This window comes from Rattus norvegicus, chromosome 16 (assembly GCF_036323735.1).
Source record: "Rattus norvegicus strain BN/NHsdMcwi chromosome 16, GRCr8, whole genome shotgun sequence".
Taxonomy (NCBI): Eukaryota; Metazoa; Chordata; class Mammalia; order Rodentia; family Muridae; genus Rattus; species Rattus norvegicus.
Genome location: NC_086034.1, coordinates 29,451,494 through 29,470,722, shown reverse-complemented (window position 1 = coordinate 29,470,722; position 19,229 = coordinate 29,451,494). Strand labels below are relative to the sequence as shown.

Genomic DNA, 19,229 nt, shown 5'->3' with positions numbered 1-19,229 from the left:
CAATGCAAATGATCTTTTCCTTCCTCCTTCTTTTTAAAGGTTCCTGATTCTCCTGCCTCCAGCTCCTGAGAACTAGGATTTTAGGTCTGCACTGCCATGTCTAGGCTGCAACTGATTTTAGATTTCACATGAAAAAAACCCCAAACATATAAAATTGATAACTGTAGGAATATAAACTAAATTACATTTTAATATTTTCTTTTCTTCCTTGAGGTAAGTCTTCCTACCAGCCCAGGCTGGTCTAGAACTCCCTGTGTAGACTAACCTGACCTTGAACTCAGGTCCACCAGCCTCAGCCTCCACAGCTGAGGAAGGTGCTACCACATTCAGCCTAACTTCCAGTTACTTAAGACAGGGTTTCCTATAGCACAGGATGTCCCCCAAACTGTATAGGCCAGAGATAACCTTGAACCTTTTGATTCTCCTGCCTGTTCCTTCTGAATCTGGAGGCAAATGTGGACCACACGCATATCAATGTTGGCATGGTAGGTGTTTTGCCATCATTATTCATTTTATTCAGTGCTGGTAAACTAGGGCTTTGGTCACATTAGGTAAGTGCTCTACCGAGCTCCTCAGTCCTTCCTGAGCTGGTGAGATTTCTCAGAAGGTAGTTGTTGCCAAGCCTGATAATGTTACTTTGCTTCATAGGCTCCACATGGTAGAAGGAAACTGGCTTTTGAAAGTTGTCCTCTGAGCTGCACACAGTATCATGCATGACACAGAGGCACCCATCCACACACAATAAATGAGCTCATAAATATAATATTAAAGTAGTTTTCTTTTTAATACATGTCAGAATAATAATGTGCAATAAAATCATTCATGTGTACATGCCACTAAAATAGAAACAAAACTGTCCAGGCGAATGAAAGGGACCAGCAGGAGGGTGAAGGGAGAGAAAGAGGAAAGTAAATGTGTGTAAATAGTGCACATGGCATACATGTGTGTAAATAGTGTAATGTGATGTACATGTGTGCAATTATAGTCACAGGACATGATGTACTTGTATGTAAATGCCTTCATGAAACCCACCACTATGGATCATGCATATGTCATATGCAAATAATGTGCAGAAACGGATGAGAGATTGTTATTCAGGCAGGTGAGTGTGCTCTAGTCTAGTCTGTCTTCCATGTCTATTACTTTCTTATCGAAGAAAATCCAGGAAGAGCAGTCTCTGGATCCGAAAAGCCATCCAAGGTACTTTGAAACAGCTTCTGTTGCATAGTAACTCCCAAGCTGCCGCACTGTTGCCATCCTGAGGACGTTTCCAGGTGACTGGGTATGTCTGCTTTCACCCTTCTTCTGGTAACCAAGGAGATCAGTGACTTTCTATTTGGGAGGCAAAGAAGAGACAAACACAGAGTAAGAGCTGCCGTACAGTACATCATTTTACCTATGCTTAAACTTTATTACCTTCAGTGTGTGTGGGGGCTTTGCCTGCAGGGGGCAGAAGGGGACATTAACTCCCATAGGAGTGAAGTTACAGGTGGCCCTGAGCCTGCGAGCCATCTCCCTATCCCCTACAAGTGATAATTTAGCAAACAAGGAATCAAAGTTTCTTTCAACAAGGGAGAAAGCAAAAACCAAAGGTGAGGATGCTCCCCAGAGCAGAGGCCAGAGGACAACTCAAAGGAATCTGTGCTCTCCTTCCAGAGGGTGACGGCTGACCAGTCATGAGATGCCGAGACGCACACAAGCGAGAGGCACACAGACCTGCAGCTATGCTTGTTTTAGGATGCAGGCTTGTTAGCATTTAAACCCTCGTGCTTACATCCAGCCCAAAGAAAGAGAAAAAAGAGGAGGACAGAGTGAGAGGCTCAGGTACCGTGACCCCGCTGGAGGAAAAGCCATTCCTTTCATAGCAGCAAAAAGAGAGTAAGGATGAACAGGGCATAGGGGAATTGGGTAGATTAGGATCACCTGATAACTTTTCCCCCCAGTGATGTAAGATATTAGACTAGATCTTTATAAAAGGTAAGACTTGGGAATTTGAAGGGATAGAGAAGGTAAGGAATAGTTTCTGTGGAGGGCCAAGAGGCAGCTTCACCAGAGAACCGCAATAGCTTGCCAAACACAACAGACCTGAGATGAAATTGTTTCCAACTGACTTTGTGGAATTCTCTGGCCGCAGTAACATTCCACGCATTTGTGCCCAGTTCTAAAACAGTTCACCTGGTTGTAATCGTTGACTAATTAAAAAAAAAAATGACTAAGACACTTAGGAGCTGGGCACAAGGCACATAGCCATGCTTTGGCAGGAGCATGAACCCACAACCCCAGGCTGAGGCAGGAGTGCCACTCACACCCAGGATTTCAAGGTCAGCCGGGCAACAGAGGAAAAAAGCATAGAGAAAGATATAGTAACCACTGCACCTGAAGGATAGGGACCAGAGAGTCAGAAGTACAAGGCTATGTGGAGTAGAAGACCAGCAGGAAGATACAGCAGCGCCCTCTGCACCCCAACACACAGACAGACACACACACAGACCCCCCCCACATAGAGACACACACAGACACACACATAGACCCCCCCACAGACACACACACACAGACACACACACAGACACACACACACAGACACACACAGAAAGACACATACACACACACACACACACACACACACACACACACACACAGACACACACACACACTCCTCAAAGCAATAAACCAAAAGAAGCTCAAGTCTGTAATCCCACAGCACTGTGAGCTTAAGGCAAATTGAGTCTACGCAAGATGGGAGGAGTAAGCAGGGGGGAGGGGTGTAGCCTGATTTATAGAGTTCATTATTCACCTTAATGGCAGGCAGATTTTTTTGGATGCATATGTCATGTGCATAAACCAGTGACAGATTTATTATAAACATGTATTGCAATTATCCATCTATTTTTATATAAATTGGATTTTCTGCTAAAAAGTTTTCTTTATCTGTTAGACTTGTTAAGGATTGTCTCTGGGCAGGAGCACTGGATTGACTGAAAATTAGTCATTTCCAGCTGCTTATGCTACATGCTCACAATCCCAGCGCTCAAGAGGCAGAGGCCAGTGGATTTTTGTGAACTGAATGCCAGCCTGGTCTACATAGTGAACTCAAACAACAGCGACAACAACAACCAAGCCTTTTCTACGTCTGACTCCATTCTAATTGCATGGATGTGCTACAGGTTTTACAGTGCACACGGGAACCCCTATGCAAGCTCTTCAGACCATTTATATTAAGATTTGCATCCCACAATTAAAGGGACAAATCTTGTCTTCAGGGTGGCTTCTAACCTAATACCGATAAAAATCTAAAGAAACAAAGTGGAGTGTGACAAATGGCTTTAAAAGTTTAACAAGAAAACTCTATGAGAGAGTGGTGGTGGTGATGTCTCTATTCTGTACTTGAAAGGAGGAGGATTAGGAGTTCAATGCCAGCCTGAACCACTTGAAATGTCTGCTGTTGTTATTTCTGTTTTGGTTTTTTGAAACGTTGGTTTAAATAATAATAGTAATAGTAGTAGTAGTAGTAGTAATAATAATAATAATAATAATAATAATAATAATAATAATAGGCTAGAGAGATGGTCCAGAGGTTAAGAACACTATCTGCTCTTCTGGAGGACCAAGGTTTAATCCCAGCACCTACGTGGCAGCTCGCAATTGTTTATAACTTCAGTTCAAGGGAGTCGGACATCCTTACACAGACATACGTGCAAGCAAACCACTAATAATAAATCATAGCAGGAGAAAATGACTCGGTCACAAGAACATGGCTGCTGTCCAGGAGGGACTCGGTTTGGTTCCCAGCACCCACAGCAGGAGGCTCACAACCTGGCCTTCAGGTTCAGTTCCAGCTCATGCACAAACTCTGTTTTACACACATACACACACTCACACAAATTCACACACAAATATACTCACAAATACACATTCAAACACACACAAACAGTCATGCACACACACACACACACACACACACACACACACACACACACACACACACACACCCCTAGCCATAACTAAAAATAAAAATTAGTGGCTATAGAGATGGCTCAGTGATTAAGAGCATTGGCTGATCTTCCAGAGGTCCTGAGTTCAATTCCCAGCAACCACATGGTGGCTCACAAATGCTGTTAGCCCAGTTCCAGGAGATCCGATGGTATACATGCTCTCAACCTCAGAGCCATCTTTCTAGTCTCCATCTGAGACCTCAGTGAATCAAAAAACACAACAAAACAACAACAAAACCCAAACAAAGCCAACAACAAAACAGGACTTGGAGATTTAACCTGGTGACCCAGCACTTAGTAAGCACAAAGTCTTGGGAGAGATGGTGGGAGGGAAAAGAAATGAACCCGGCATATAGCACATTTGCCTAGCATGCTGGGGCCCTAGTTTCCATCCACACCATCCACATACAGTCACACACACACACATACACAAACACACACACTCATTCATACACACACCCATACACATACACACTCACACACATATTCATACACACATACACTCACAAACACACTCATACAAACTCTCACATATGCACACACATACATACACACACTCACACATACACTCACACACAACACACACTCATATACACACTCACACACACTCACACGCATACACTCACAAACACACTCATACACACTCTTACACACACATACACACTCATACACACATACATTCACACACACACACACACACACACACGAACTAGAAGTGTCAGAAGGTGTAGCACACAGGTGCTAAAGGAGGTAGGAGAAGCATTCTTCTCAGAGAACACCAACGGGAGAGGACGGGCCCCACCCAAGCGGAGTCTCTGCGTGGTGGACAGTGGACACACCAGTTTGGAAAGGAATTCTACGCCAAAGGCGGAGCTGGATTTCAGTGCCGAGTGGAACGAGGAAGACTGGGACAGATTCGAGGGGGCGGGGCGCAGCGGCTGGGTCAGGAGAGTCAGAATACTACCATTTTAAACCTTATTTTTTATTCTGGAAAGGGTCTCGCTATGAAGACCAGGCTGGTTTGGACCTCACAGAAATCTACCTGCCTCTGTTTCCTCGGTGTTGGGACTCAATGGATGCACCACCATGCTTGGAAGGATACCATGATTACTTGAAGAGAAGAATAGGAGAAAAGGGGAGATAAAAAGCACACTTTCTTTTGAGGTTGGCTCGCAGGAAGCTTAGGCTGACCCTGAACTACAGATCTTCCTGCCTCCACCTCAGGGATTATAGATGTGGTTTAGAAGCATATGGTAAATGGACAAGGTGATGGCAATGATTTATTACTTATATTTTATATTTATTTGCTTCTTATTATTAGTTCTTTTGAGGCAGGGGGGTCATGTAGCCCAGGTTTACCCTGATCTTGTCCAAGTACAGGAAGTACACGTGTAGGCTACCACATTGACTTAGAAGCACATCTTGAATGTGCCAAGGAACCTAAGCTAGGCGGATGAGAATTAGTATTTATAGGCAGGGTCTCATGTAGCCCAGGCTAGTCCTGGTCCTCCTACCTTACCTCCCAAGTGCTAGGATTAGAGGTATGTGCCACAACATCTGACTGAGAAAAAAGCTACTTAAGATATGATACATTAAAAAGCAATTTTAGCAAGAAAATCTTTTCATAGCCACCATCTCTGAGAAGTGAAAAATGGGCCACAGGGTAGGGTGGGGGACTTTTGCTTTGCTAGTGTTTACAGTCTTAGAATACATTTTATACTATGGAGATGTGCTGTGCTTGGAGAGTCTGTGTAATGGGCGAGTAGTTACGGAGTGAATGTTTCTAAGTGAAAACACTGCAGTCGGGAGGTTTGTTGGAAAAAGGAAGTCACTGGAATCTTGCACCCCAACTGTCTTTACCCTCTCACATCATCTCAAAGCTTACATTTCCTACCACCCCCTCTCTTGCCTTCCTATAGACGAATTCTCTTAGAGCGGAAGTATTTCTGTGAGAAAAACGAGATATACCAAGGAGATGTGCCGCACGCAGCACCTTTAACTGAGTCAGTTTTAAAGGCTTGGTGTCCTCTGAGGGTCAGCAGGAACACCGCAGGCGGGCATTTTAAATGAACAGAAGAAAGATAATAGACATTCTGTTAGACGAGCTGAAAGTCTCAACCCCCAGAGGTTAATAATCTGCAACACGGCTGCGGTCAATTTGTTTACCTTAGCAGCCCCATTGCACTCTTACTGGGTCCTGAGTCAGATGAGCACGTGGGATTTCATGTAAAGCATGTAGAAAATGTGGAGAGGAAGAATCGATTTGATCTCCGCTACCTGAGTCCATGGAGGCTTATGCCACCCAGTATTCATCATGTCTTTGTTACATTTCCATGTGAAAGAGTGACAGCCTAGGTCCCTCAAGAATTGTCCTCAAAGCCAAGGTGGGACTTACAATTGGTACTGGTGGAGCAGGGCCTTGGGAAGTTATCTTAATGTTTATCTTCCATAGGCTCTTATAATAATTACTGGATTCCGACAGGTGACGTTTGTGTACTGGATGTAGAGCTAACATAAACACTGGGTAAATGGATGCAGTAACCTGAGCAGGCTACAGAGCCCCCAGCTCTCTTTTAGCAAGGATCCCTGCTATTAGCAGGCCTACACTGGTTTTATTCAAATTTCCCTTGGGTTCGTAAACCTGGCGTCTGGGTCAAACTTTTCCTTAACTTTGACCAGTCAAATGGCACCGCTTTATCAAACTTCCTTACTGCCCTGATTTTTATAGTAGGGCATTTGTGCAGAAAGCCAAGATAAAGGGGGGGGCTAACTACGGGACCTGTGTTTGTATTTTTCCGGGCATCTTCTTTGTATATATGGGAATTCTTTTGCTACTGTGAAACACCCCCCACCCCCATGTCTTTGTTATTTATGGAGGAATGCTGGGGTGGGGGTGGGGGTGAATCTGCAACTCCCTCACTTCCCCCAAACACATTTTACTGCTGTCTTCTTACAAGGTGAGGCAGATCAACACACTCCAAAGGACAAGGCTTTAACAGATTCAGCCCCGTGAAAGCCCTTCTCAACCACTACTCAGTAGCCTCTCAGGAGCCTCTGACTGCACTTTTCCAGCTTCCCTTATGGGACTCTTCATAACTGACGGTAAAGAGCAGTGTGCGTCAGATGTGTGCACCGAAGGAAGGCCTTATCGTTCTGTCCCCTCTGCTGATAGATGTTCATTACTGACTTGCTCTTTCTCTTCCCCCTCTAAGGCTTTCCCTGGGCTTGAAAAGCTCCTATTAAACAATAGTCTGAAGCAACCATTCTTTACTCACAGTGAATAGGCTCGTAAAAGCTACAGTCCACAGACCAACTGAATAAGCTAACTTAGCAAATGCCTGTGTGCCTTAAGCCAGCTTGTGTGTGTGTGTGGGGGGGGGTTGTGGTGGGGGTATCTCGATATTAGATACTTTTTATCTTTCTCAAGACATACTTTAAAAGAACCAAAAAGCTAATGTTAATTACAAGTGGATGTCTAATTCTTCTTTCGTCCTTCCTTCCTTCTTCCTTCCTTCCTTCCTTCCTTCCTTTCCTTCTTTTCTTTTCTTTCTTTCTTTCTTTTTTTTTTTCTTTCTTTTTTTTTTTTTTTTGGACTACCATGGGCCGCACTTGGGACTAATCAAAGCTAGTCATATAGTACTGTTACTGCTGGAGGTATGCTGGAGAAATCGCCAGCCTTTTAGTGTGAGACACAGAGGGGGTGAGCAAAATTCTTCTGAAAGATGCAACCATCCAGTCTATCGCTGTGAACAAGTCTGAAAAGCCGTCCAGCTGTTGATATTATTAAGTTGATTCTGTACATTAAGCTTGGAGAATTAAGGCTGTCCTGTCATTGTCAAGAGGTCGGGCTAAAAATCTCCAAATGCTTTCAAGCCCATACTGCTCTAAATAGGATACGTGCTTGTTCTAGCCAGTGTTCTCTAAATCCATGTATAGGGAGACTTTTATGCTTACATCCTCCAACCCACCCCACAGCGTGATTTTCTTGAAATCATGCACAGTGTATTGGTTTCATATAGCTGTCGTTCGGATCAACAGCCGCCAACATCCTCCCACTATCGATCTAGCCCCTTTTCTTCCTTTCACCCTTCCATATGTGATACGTGCAGCTCTTACACTTTTACATTACTGTAAGTCATGATTCTGTCACAAACTAGGACTACCTATGTGTGAGCACGGGGCGGGGCGCTGGGGCACAGGGTTGGGGGTGGGGGTGGGGGTCTGTCCAAAAATACCTCATGGGAAGGGCACTCGAGAATGAAGTGAAATGCATCTCCGGCGAAAGCAGTTGTGTCTGTATAGTTTTCTTCTCCTGGGAAAATTAACTGAAGAAAAGAGAAATAAGGTCAATTAGGGAAGAAGAAGGGGCGGGGTGGAGGAGGAGGAGGGGAGGGGAGGGGGAGGAGGTGGGGGAGGACTATCACTGTATCTGCAGAGTGTGGCAGCATCTGCACAGCATAAGTTTCTGAGGTTGTTTGTTATTCTTGCATCAGAGATTAAACTGTAAACAAATCACCGGGATACAGGCACACAGGTACATCCCTAACACCCATGTCGGCATTAGACCTCGGCAGTGACAGCCTCCTGGACTTGTTTGATTCACCACATCCGTTCGCTTCTTTAGGGAATCAATGGCAGTTCTTTTACAAGAACATTGCCCAAGATATTCTGTATTTTAGACAACTAGAGATCTGATGTTTGGATTGAGTATCGATTGCTACTGCAGCAAAGGAGGACTGGCTACCTTGTAGTTGTTTTTCCTCCTACATACGTAAAAGGAACCATTTGAATAACCTCAGAGCAATCAAAGTCATAATTAAAAGCAGTCGTTCACTTTTCAGCCAAGACACATCATCTTCATCTAACCAAAGGAACATTTTATCTGGTCCCCACTGACACCCTTGGATGTGACTATTGTCATCTTTTGGTTGAAACTGGATTCTGCAGCTTTGTGTGTCAGAAAACTTAGAGCAGACACAATCCTTTAAAAAAATTTTTTTAAAAAATTTGACCATACATACATTTTATATTGTTGCCTTAAATGTCATAATGATAAAAAACAAACAGTAATAAACAAACAAATAAAACCTTGTCCTGTGTAGTTAAATAACCAGAGATTGCAGGCAACCAGTGGACCAGTTTTATCATTTCACATTCTTACATCATGATTTTGGCTACCTCAATTTACAATACCCTCCTCCAATCAGCAACATGCATGCTCTCTTGATAAATCTATTTAGATTTTGCATTTGACCTAAAAATCTAGGTTTCTTAGTAGACCCACATTATCAGGTCTATTTACTTGTATTGTTTTGAAATTTATTTTCAAATAGTTTTGAAAGTTATTTTCTTAGAAAAATAATTGTAAAATATATAACAATATTTCAAAATGTAGCCACTTAGAAGAAAATGCCCAAATAGTATCCCACAATGAGATAGCTAATGTAGTTCAGAAATCCTATATATTTCCCTCAGTAACTTTAAGTATACCTAAATCGTCCTCAGTGTAAACAGTCACACTTACAGAAGCACAAACAGGCAAACGAGTTATCCTAAGCAATTATTTCAGAGACCTACCTGATTTCTCTTCCGTGATAAAAAGGAGACTCATCGCAAAGATAAAAAATACCCAAAAAAGGGGCTGGAATCTCATCTTTTTTCTTTTCTTTTTTTCTTTCCTTTTTTCTTTCCTTTTGCTTTTTCTTTTCTTCTTTTTCTTTTTTTCTGTTTTTCTTTTTACACGCAAGTGAACAATAGCTCTCCAAGTAAAGAAATTGTCTGTAAAGCGCCTGGGCAGTATCTGTCCGGCTCACCCCACATCCTATGGCCAGACCTCAGAGGGCTGCCAGCTGCTTTTTCCTGAAAAGGTTAATGATCACATCAGACAAGGTTACTGGTGCGCGGGGCTGCGGCCAGAGCGCCCAAGCCCCGCCTCCATTCCGCTCCGCGGCTCCCCTGCCACTCCCCCTTATTTCCATAAGCAAATATTGGTGAAATGGACCATTCAGGCACGCAGTAACTTCAGCGGGAAGTTTCCTCCGCAAAGCTCTAAGGGGAGAGATTCCAATTCAATCTGCTTGTGAAGAAATATGTAAAATAAGGCATTGCCTGCCTCCTCTCCCCTGCACTGCATCTGTTTAAACTTTGCATTGCCCATATTGGTCCCACATGCCGAAACCAGTGGTAAGGACGGGAAGTCTCCCTTTTGTCCTCTTGCAGAAGGAATGCTGGAGCCCTAACTTAAGATTCCCAACTGTATGGTCTCTGTGTTGGAGCACTTCCTCTCTGCCAAAGCTACTACAAAGCAGTGCCGATTTATATTAAATCTCCAAATGGCTTAATGCGGGTGGGTTCCCACCTCCAGAGATTCTTGGAGTTTAGAATGTTCAGAAGTAAATCTGTAAAGTGTTTATGTTTTCGTTTATGTACAATGTAAAAAGTGATGGAGAGATCATTTTCATCTGCAAGCATCCAAGAGTTTTCAAAAAGCAGTTCGGGCAAGCCACAGACATAACATCAGCGCTCTGCTGTAAACTTGCAATGGTGGAGTGTCAGGTTACCATCACCTGCACGGGGACCGGATTATAGATGGAGCAAGAATGTTGCCGTTCACCTCCAACAGTCAGAAGAAGCAAAAGCAGTCTAGTTTTTGTCTTGCTCGCCCACCCATACCTCCTAAGGGCTTTCTTACCTGTAATTAAAAGCTATCATAATGAGAATTACTGTAATTCTAACTCAGAAGGAAATGTAGTTACAATTTGAAATATAAGTTGAAATATAAGTAGACCAGAGCACTTGTAAGTGATTGTGAATTGTCAGGAATTTTGTTCCATTGGGCATCTTTAAAGTCAGGTGGTGGTCACACACAACCTTGGGCTTCTTAAGGTTTGAAATGCGAAAATTATTTTGATTTTACAAATCAGTCTGTAAAATTCCATATCTGACCAGTTATTGAAGATTATATAGAATTTTAAAAAATTCTCTAAAATGTCTTTTAAAAAATTATTTAAAGTCAAGTGTGGTGCCACCTATCTTTAATCCCAACACTCAAAAGTCACAGGCAGGCAGATCTCTGTGAGTTCCAGGCCAGCCTGGTCTATAGAGTGAGTACCAGTATAGCCAAGGCTGCATAACAGAATGACCCTGTCTCAAAATTAGATGATAGAAGATAGTTAGGTGGGTAGATAAATAGATAGATAGGTAGGTAGATAGATAAATAGATAGTAAAAATTTTACTTATTTTTTGCCTGTATGTATGTCTGAGCACTGTATGCAGTGCTCCCAGAGTTCAGAAGTGGACATCAGCCCCTAGAGCTGTAGTTACAGGCCTGTGTGTGTGTGTGTGTGTGTGTGTGTGTGTGTGTGTGTGTGTGTGCCTGTGTATGTGTGTGTGTGCCTGCCTGTGTGTGTGTGTGTGTGTGTGTGTGTGTGTGTACCGGAATGAACTCAGGTCCTCTGACAGATCGGCTCCTGCTCTAACTGCTGAGACACTTCTCCAGTCCTGTTTCATATTTATTGTTGTTGGGTTGTTTTGTTTGCTTTTTTTGTTTTTTTTGTTTGTTTTTTTTTTAAAGAAACTTTAAGGCACGCCTTTTAAGGTGTGGTAGAACATGCCTTTAATCCCAGCACTCAGGAGGCAGAGTCAGGTGGATCTGAGAGTCTGAGGCGAGCCTGGTGAGTTCCAGGACAGCTAAGACTACACAGAGAAATGCTGTCTCAAAAAACAAAACAAAAACAAAGAATTCCGTGTGTGTATGTGTGTGTGTGTGTGTGTGTGTGTGTGCGTGTGTGTGTGTATCTGTATATATGCTATGTATGCCGTGTCTGTCTTTATGTATGTATGCTGTCTGTGTGTCTGTGTGTCTGTCTCTCTGTATGTTGTGTGTGTGTGTGTGTGTGTGTGTGTGTCCAAGAAGGTGAGAAGAGGGCGTTGTAGCACCTGTAGTTCAAGTTACAGGCAGTTGATTACCCTGACACTGGTACAGAGAGCACAATTCAGGCCTTCAGGAAGGGTGCTCTTAACTACTGAGTTGTCTCTTCAGCCTAGTGCAGAGTCTTTTACAGTTGAAATAATGGCCTAAACTACACAGCGAGTGTTGGTTTAAGAGAAATTCCATATGTGGGGCACTACCTTTAAGTCCAACAGGGGAGACATAGCCCAGGCAGATATTAATGAGTTGGAAGCCATTCTAGCCTACAGAGGTCATTCCAGGCCAGCTTGGATTATAGAGAGACCCTGTTCTTTCTGGAGAAACTGAGGTTCCCTTTCATGAATTCTTAGCCTGGTTAATAAAAGAATTTTACAGCAGAATTGATGAAGGGAAGCTCAAGGATCGTTTTATTTGCATATGGGGGGACAAAGGACAAGACAGGCAAGATGTAAATCTTGGAAGATGCCCAGAAGAAGAACACACACACAGACACACCCATAGACACACACACACACACACACACACACACAGACATATACACACACAGAAAAACACACAGACAGACACACACACACAGATACACCCACAGACACACATAGAGACATACACACACAGAAAAACACACAGACACACAGACAGACATACACACACAGACATACACACACACACAGATACACATACACACAAACACACAGAGAGAAAGAGAGAGAGAGAGACAGAGAGAGAGAGAGAGAGAGAGAGAGAGAGAGAACATGACATTTGTGTGCAGCCCCATAGCAGATGATTGGGTAGAGCAAAGGAGCCCTGAGTGTCACAGGAAGCAGTATCAGGTTCCAAAGTGGGTTAGAAAAAAAGTAATGAAAGAAAAGAAGGGGCAGTTGCATCTTTCTAAGTTCAAGGCCATAGTGAGTGACTCAGAGCAGTGGATGGTGGCCCTCTACATGACAGCTCTTCGAACAAGTGTAGGGGAGCGGGTGCTGGGAGGATAGTGTATATCTCATTGAGGAAATAATTATTCCTCCCATTTCTGTTTCCTTAGTGTGGCTTTAGGTGAATCAACTTTCCTGGGGAATAGCCCTTTGGCCTGATGGTTGACAGATGTACTAAATCCCAAGGAAAGAAACAATAATGGGATATAATGTTCCAATCTTTGGAGCTAGTCAGAACGGCATGGGTTACCCAGGGACGGAGGTGGATTCTGTTGTTTTGACCAGGAAAGGAAGAAATAGTTTTCTCTTGGTGGACTTCAATAAAGCCCTAGTTGTCCTCTGTCTTCTGTAGCCTCCAAGACTATTGACCACTGCCTCACAAATGGCAATGAAGTCTCTGAGGTGCCTTAGTGGTAAAGGCTTGCTATCGAGCCTGACAGCCTGAGTTTCATCCCCAGGATCCATGTCGCAAAAGGAGAGAATTCTTGAACCTTATCCTTGACGTCCAAAAGCACACAGTAGCAATTGTGTGCTCTTGTGTGCTCGTCTCTCTCTCTCTCTCTCTCTCTCTCTCTCTCTCTCTCTCTCTCTCTCTCTCTCTGTCACACACACACACACACACACACACACACACACACGCACACACACACACACAATAAATGAATATATAAGTTAAAATTCATTAAATAACAACAAACTGCCACACAAATACAGATAAAAATACTGGTTTGTGTTTTGTTGCTGTTATTTGGAGACAAGGGGTTACAAAGACACTGTAGACTCCAGTTTACAATGTTTTTATCTCCTGATTCTCCTACCTGCATCTCTTGTGTGCTGGGATTACAAGTCTGTACCACTCTGCCTAGCTAAATACTTGGAATTTCTGTTGGTAGAGTTATAAAGGTTTGGTGAAGGAATAGATTAAACTTGTGAGATGGTAGACATTTTTTTATATAGTTTAAAGTATTTCTGAAAAATTGCAGTGCTTGGTGGTGGTGGTGGTGGTGGTGGTGGTGGTGGTGGTGGTGGTGGTGGTGGTGGTGGTGTAATCCTTTAATCCTAGCCCTTGGGAGGCAGAGGCATGCAGATCTCTGAGTTGGAGGCCAGCCTGGTCTACAGGGCAAATTCCAAGACAGCCAGGTTACCCAGAGAAACGCTGTTTAGGAAACCCAAAAGAGAAAAGAAAAATGGGTCTAACTATGCTTGCCTTCAGCAGTTATTTTTACACATACAACAGCACACGAGTATAGAATTGGTGGACCTCCGAAAAGTCAGGCACTGAGGAACAATGTCATGTGACCAGCGTTTGCCTGGATGTATGGCAATGCTGATGGTCAATCTTTCATCTTGGCATTGAGCAATCAGGCATGGAGAAATGCTGTCAGGAAGGTGGAGTCGGAATGGTGCGTGTGGCCCTGCACAGCTCCCAGCCGTATGAAATGGCGAATTCCACTCTAGTCCCCACACAGGCCAGCCTCCAGCAGGTGAGCCAAAAGCACTGTCCCCCTGGGGACACACTGTGCTAAATATATTTCATGAGTTACTTCATGGGCTCTACCCCTTACTTGATGAAGGAATTGATAGCTAAGGAGGAAGAGTAGATAGGGGTCAATTCCATGATCTGAGTTTCCAGCCATTTTGCTCTATTTTCTTCTTTAAGGTGCAAATTCTAGTTCCTACTTTAAAAGTAGCTTACTGAAGCCAGTATAAAAATAAGGGTCCGATGGGCATGGGCGCACCCACCTTTCATCCCAGGATTTGGGAGGCAGAGGCAGGCAATCTCTGTGAGTTTGAGACCAGCCTGGACTTCAGAGCCAGCTCCAAGACAACGAGGGCACAAAGAAACCTTATCTTAAAAAACACAAAAAAAAAATGATCGTAAAAATGAGGGTATTTCTTGGATGTGTAGAGCATACCTTTAATTCCAATGCTAAAAGGGAGAAAGAATTCAAGGCTGTTCTTTACCACATAGGATTTCCAGGCTCGATAGCTATGTATAGATTCTCCCTTTAAAAAAAAAAGATATCCAAATGGTTATCTAGATTTTTATCTACCCCTAGCTTAATGCAACTCTCAGTCTTTGTCAGAGGATAGCAGAGGAGCTTCATTTGCAATGGAGTATAGAGTTCAGACAGAGTCATCAGTGAAGGAAGTTTGGAGAATGTGACTGCGGGGTGGTATGCTATCACCCCAACCCCATGACTTAAGGAATACAGTGGAAAGGGGCTGAAAAGGTGACACAGGTTGGAGGAGAGGCCGTCAAATACTGTCCTCTGGACATAACATGACTGATGAGCTCGTGAACTCACCACAACTGTGGTTATCCACACAAGGCATCCCTCAACATCTCATCGTGGAAGGGAGAAGGCCTACTGGGGTCCCGCCCCTCCCTGAGGGACTATTGCCAGTTAATGGTGGCTGAGGAAAAGGGTACCATTTTGTTCAGTGGTGTAGCTTCTTAAAGGTTGTCTGTGCTCCAGCAAGTATCCCCGATTCCCCATCTAATCCGGCAACCCTAGTTAAACTCACCAGTCAGACACAGGCAGGGAGGCAGGATGAGAACTAGTCAGGAACAAGAAAGGTTTCCATGGGAGAAGAATAGGGTAAGACAAGGCAATGAAAAGAACTAAAAGTCATTATATACAGGAAGGATAACCTCAAAGAATACTGTTCTTAAGGATACATTAACAATCTATTTCTTGAATAAAGTTCAGTAGAGTTCCTTCAAAATTTATGTCACTCTAGAACTCAGAGTGTGGGGCTGGAGAGATGGCTCCGCTATTAAGAGCACTGACTGCTCTTCCAGAGGTCCCAAGTTCAATTCCCAGTAACCACATGATGGCTCACAACCATCTATACTGGGATCCTATGCCCTCTTCTGGTGTGTCTGAAGACCGTGACAGTGTGCTCACGTACATGAAGTAAAAAAATAAATCTTTAGAACTCGGAGTGTGATGAGGAATAGGAATGACTCCCATAGACTCGTGTTTAAATGCTTGGTCTCCAGAGAGTGGCACCATGAGGAGGTGTGGCCTTGTTGGAGTAGGTGTGTCACTGGAGGGTGTGCTTTGAGGTTTCAAATGCTCAAGCCAGGCCCACTGTCTTTCTCTTTTTGCTGCCTGCTGGTCTACCAGTATGCCACCATACTTCCTGCCATGACAATAATGGATTAAACTCTGAGCCTATAAGTCAGCCCTAATTAATTGTTTTTCTCATAAACAATGAAAAAACCCAGAGTGTGACCCTATTTGAAAATGGAGTCGTTGCTTGTTTGGGTGGCACTCAGGATAGAATTTAGGGCCTTGTACATGCTAGGTACAAGCTGGGGCCTTGTACATGCTAGGTCTACCACTTAGCTACATCCCCAGGGGATCTTTGCAGGTATAATTAACACTGAGACCACACAGCGGTAGGGTGACTTAAATCCAATGTGATATCTGTCCTTATAGGAAAAACGATACTGAGATGGATAAATTGTCATATGCCTTACTTAATCTTAGGAGACAGAAGCAGGAGGATTTCTGTGAGGTTGAAGCCAGTCTGCTTACATAATGAGTTCCAGGACAGTGAGAGATAGTTTGCTGTGGAAAATTCTGCAAACTTGAAGAAACACTTGGAGGGAGAGGAGGAGGAAGAGGAGGAGAAAGAGGCATTCAACCATAAACACTGAGAACACCAGGCAACAGAGGCAGAAATTAAGGCTGAGGGTATTGGCTCATGTCTGTGCAGACGTGCTTGCTCATGTATACACCGATGATGGTCAGTAGTTTCTCTCAGGTTTTATCAATTCTTGTATCATCATCATCACCACCACCACCACCACCACCACCACCACCACCACCACCACCACCACCATCATCATCACCATCATCATCATCACCATCATCACCACCACCATCATCATCATCCATCACCACCACCACCACCACCACCACCACCACCACCACCACCACCACCACCACCACCACCACCATCATCGTTGTTTTGTGTCTGGTTCATGATGTGTGGGCCCATGGGCATTTGTGGTGGTCAGAGGACAAGTGTGGAATTGGTTCTCAGTTTGCCAGGCCTATGCAACAAGCCCCTTTGCTCACTGAGCCATTTAACCAGGCCTCCAACTGATCTTAATTTTCTACTGACATTCTTGGGTTCCAAACTAGCACCAATGAGGATGCCCACACTGAGAGAGGGCAGAATAAAAAAATAAGAAATGGAAACCTTGAAAACTTGTGTAATCGAAATTGGCATACTCCCTGCTTAGAGGAAATGGCAAATTAGATATGTTGGAGATATCATAAAATATATAAAATTAGAGTATTGAGTGTGGTAAAAACATTTACTCCGTACAATACTTGCTCAAACATTTTCCCAGGATCTTCTTGGGCACATGTGCTGGTTGAAAAAACATCACTGAACATAAATGCAGCATCAAGTTAAGATCTGAGCCAAAACATATATTTTCTCAAGAACCCATAATGCCAAAAAGAAAGGACACACTTTTGAGAATATGACTATCTTTCTAAGCCTCATATATCTGGCAAACCTGACAAGAACAATGTGGTTCGTGGGTATAATAGACTCCCCACTTTGTCACATATAAAAATAATAATTGTAACATCTGTGAAACACTGGGGGTGATTCACATCAAGCCAACTGAGCTAGAAGGGCTAACCAAGAAGATCTTTTTGTTACAATGATACAGTGTAAGCAAGATTAGGAATCTGTACACAATATTCTAGTGAGGAACAAATTAGATTTAAAATCACTCTGGTGTGTCTATGGAGATGGCTCACTTGGTCAAAGGCTTGTTGGGCAAATGTGGGGGTGAGTTTGGGTTCCCAGGACCCCTGTAGAACACTGGGCACAGCAGCGTGTGCTTGCGATTTCATGGGTAAAGGAGTGGAGATACAAAGACTCCCTGGGGTTTGCTTGTCGGTTTGCCTGTGGTAGAGAATTTCAGGCCTTATCTCAAAAGTTAGGATAATGTGTGTTTGAGGAGGATTGTCCTCTGGCTTCCACACATACACACAGATACATGCTACGTACATGTACATGCAACACACACATGCAGTATGAACTTGCTGACTAGAAGAAAGTCCGCTACAGTCAGACATATTTGGGTCTTCCCTCATGCTTCCTGCTTGTAACTTTACTCATGGACTTTTTTAAAATTGTTTTTAATCAAAAACAGTCTCAGGAATTTTTCGTCATAAACCTCAGTCACTCCTAGGCAATAATTATCATGAAATGATATAAATTACATGATATAAATTACATAATTGCACATGATATAAAACTCCTAAGAAACTGTCAAAATTCTTTAGTGGCTTTACGATATGTGGAATTCTTGTCTTTGTTTAACTCTAGAGTCTGAAGATCTGAGTGTTTAGCTCTAGGCAGATAACAGAAAGAACCGCTGTGTGAATCTTAAGCTTGGAGGTTCAGTTTGAGACAAATTGAAAGCAGCTAGGTGTGACATAATCCATGCCACACCGTGACCTTAGGGCTTAAGTAGGTCTGATTTTCTTGTCCTGGCTTCTGTCACTAAGGCATTTGGTTGTAGTCAAAAGAGAAAACGCAAATTGTTTTTCGAATTGCGCTCTTCATTTAAAAAGCCAGGGAGGGCAGGAGATGGCTCTGAGGTTAACAGAGCTGGTTGCACTTCCAGGGATCTGAGTTCGATTCCTGGCCTCCACATTAGGAGGCTCACAACCATCTGTAACTCCAGCTCCATAGGATCTCATGTCTTTTTCTGGCCTCAGAGGGACCCACACCATGACAACCATACATACATACATACACATAAATAAAACATTTTAAAAATTGCATAGAAGGGATGTTGTTCTATATTAACTAAAAATTAGTGAAAAATAAAAAGTAATTAAAATTTAAAGTGACGCATTTAGACTTCAAGTTGACATTACAAAACTCTATGATTTATCCTTTCCCATTTTTGAGATAGGGCCTCATGAGATCGGGTCTTACTATTTAGCCTTGGCTAGCCTGGGATTCGATATATGGGCTAACTAATTCAATATACGGACTAGAACTTAGATCTGCTGCCCCTGCCTCCCAAGTGTTGGGATTAAAGCATGGACCACTATATCTTGATACCCTAACCTTTGCATTATTTGAGGGGCTAGAGACATGACTCAGTGCTCAAGAGTACATAGTTCTCTCAGAGGACCTGAGTTCAAAATTCTTAGCATCCATACCAGGCAGCTCAGAACCACTTATGACTCCAGTTCCAGGGGATTCAGATACCCTGGATTCTGTGGGCCCCTGCATTCTCGCACACACACACACACACACACACACACACACACACACACACACACACACACACACATTAAGTTTATAATATATGATATATATCA

The 19,229-nt window shown here is 43.3% G+C and overlaps 1 protein-coding gene across 1 annotated transcript; it reads right to left on the bottom strand.

Annotated features, from left to right (window-relative positions):
* Positions 1–760: 760 nt before the first annotated feature.
* Apela (apelin receptor early endogenous ligand) lies at positions 761–9,868 on the bottom strand. Its single transcript, NM_001399424.1, has 3 exons — positions 9,570–9,868; positions 8,228–8,317; positions 761–1,332 (listed from the first exon to the last, which is right to left on the bottom strand). The coding sequence occupies exons 1-2, from the start codon at positions 9,643–9,645 to the stop codon at positions 8,229–8,231; spliced, it is 165 nt and encodes a 54-aa protein (NP_001386353.1). The 5' UTR covers positions 9,646–9,868; the 3' UTR covers positions 761–1,332; position 8,228.
* Positions 9,869–19,229: the final 9,361 nt, after the last annotated feature.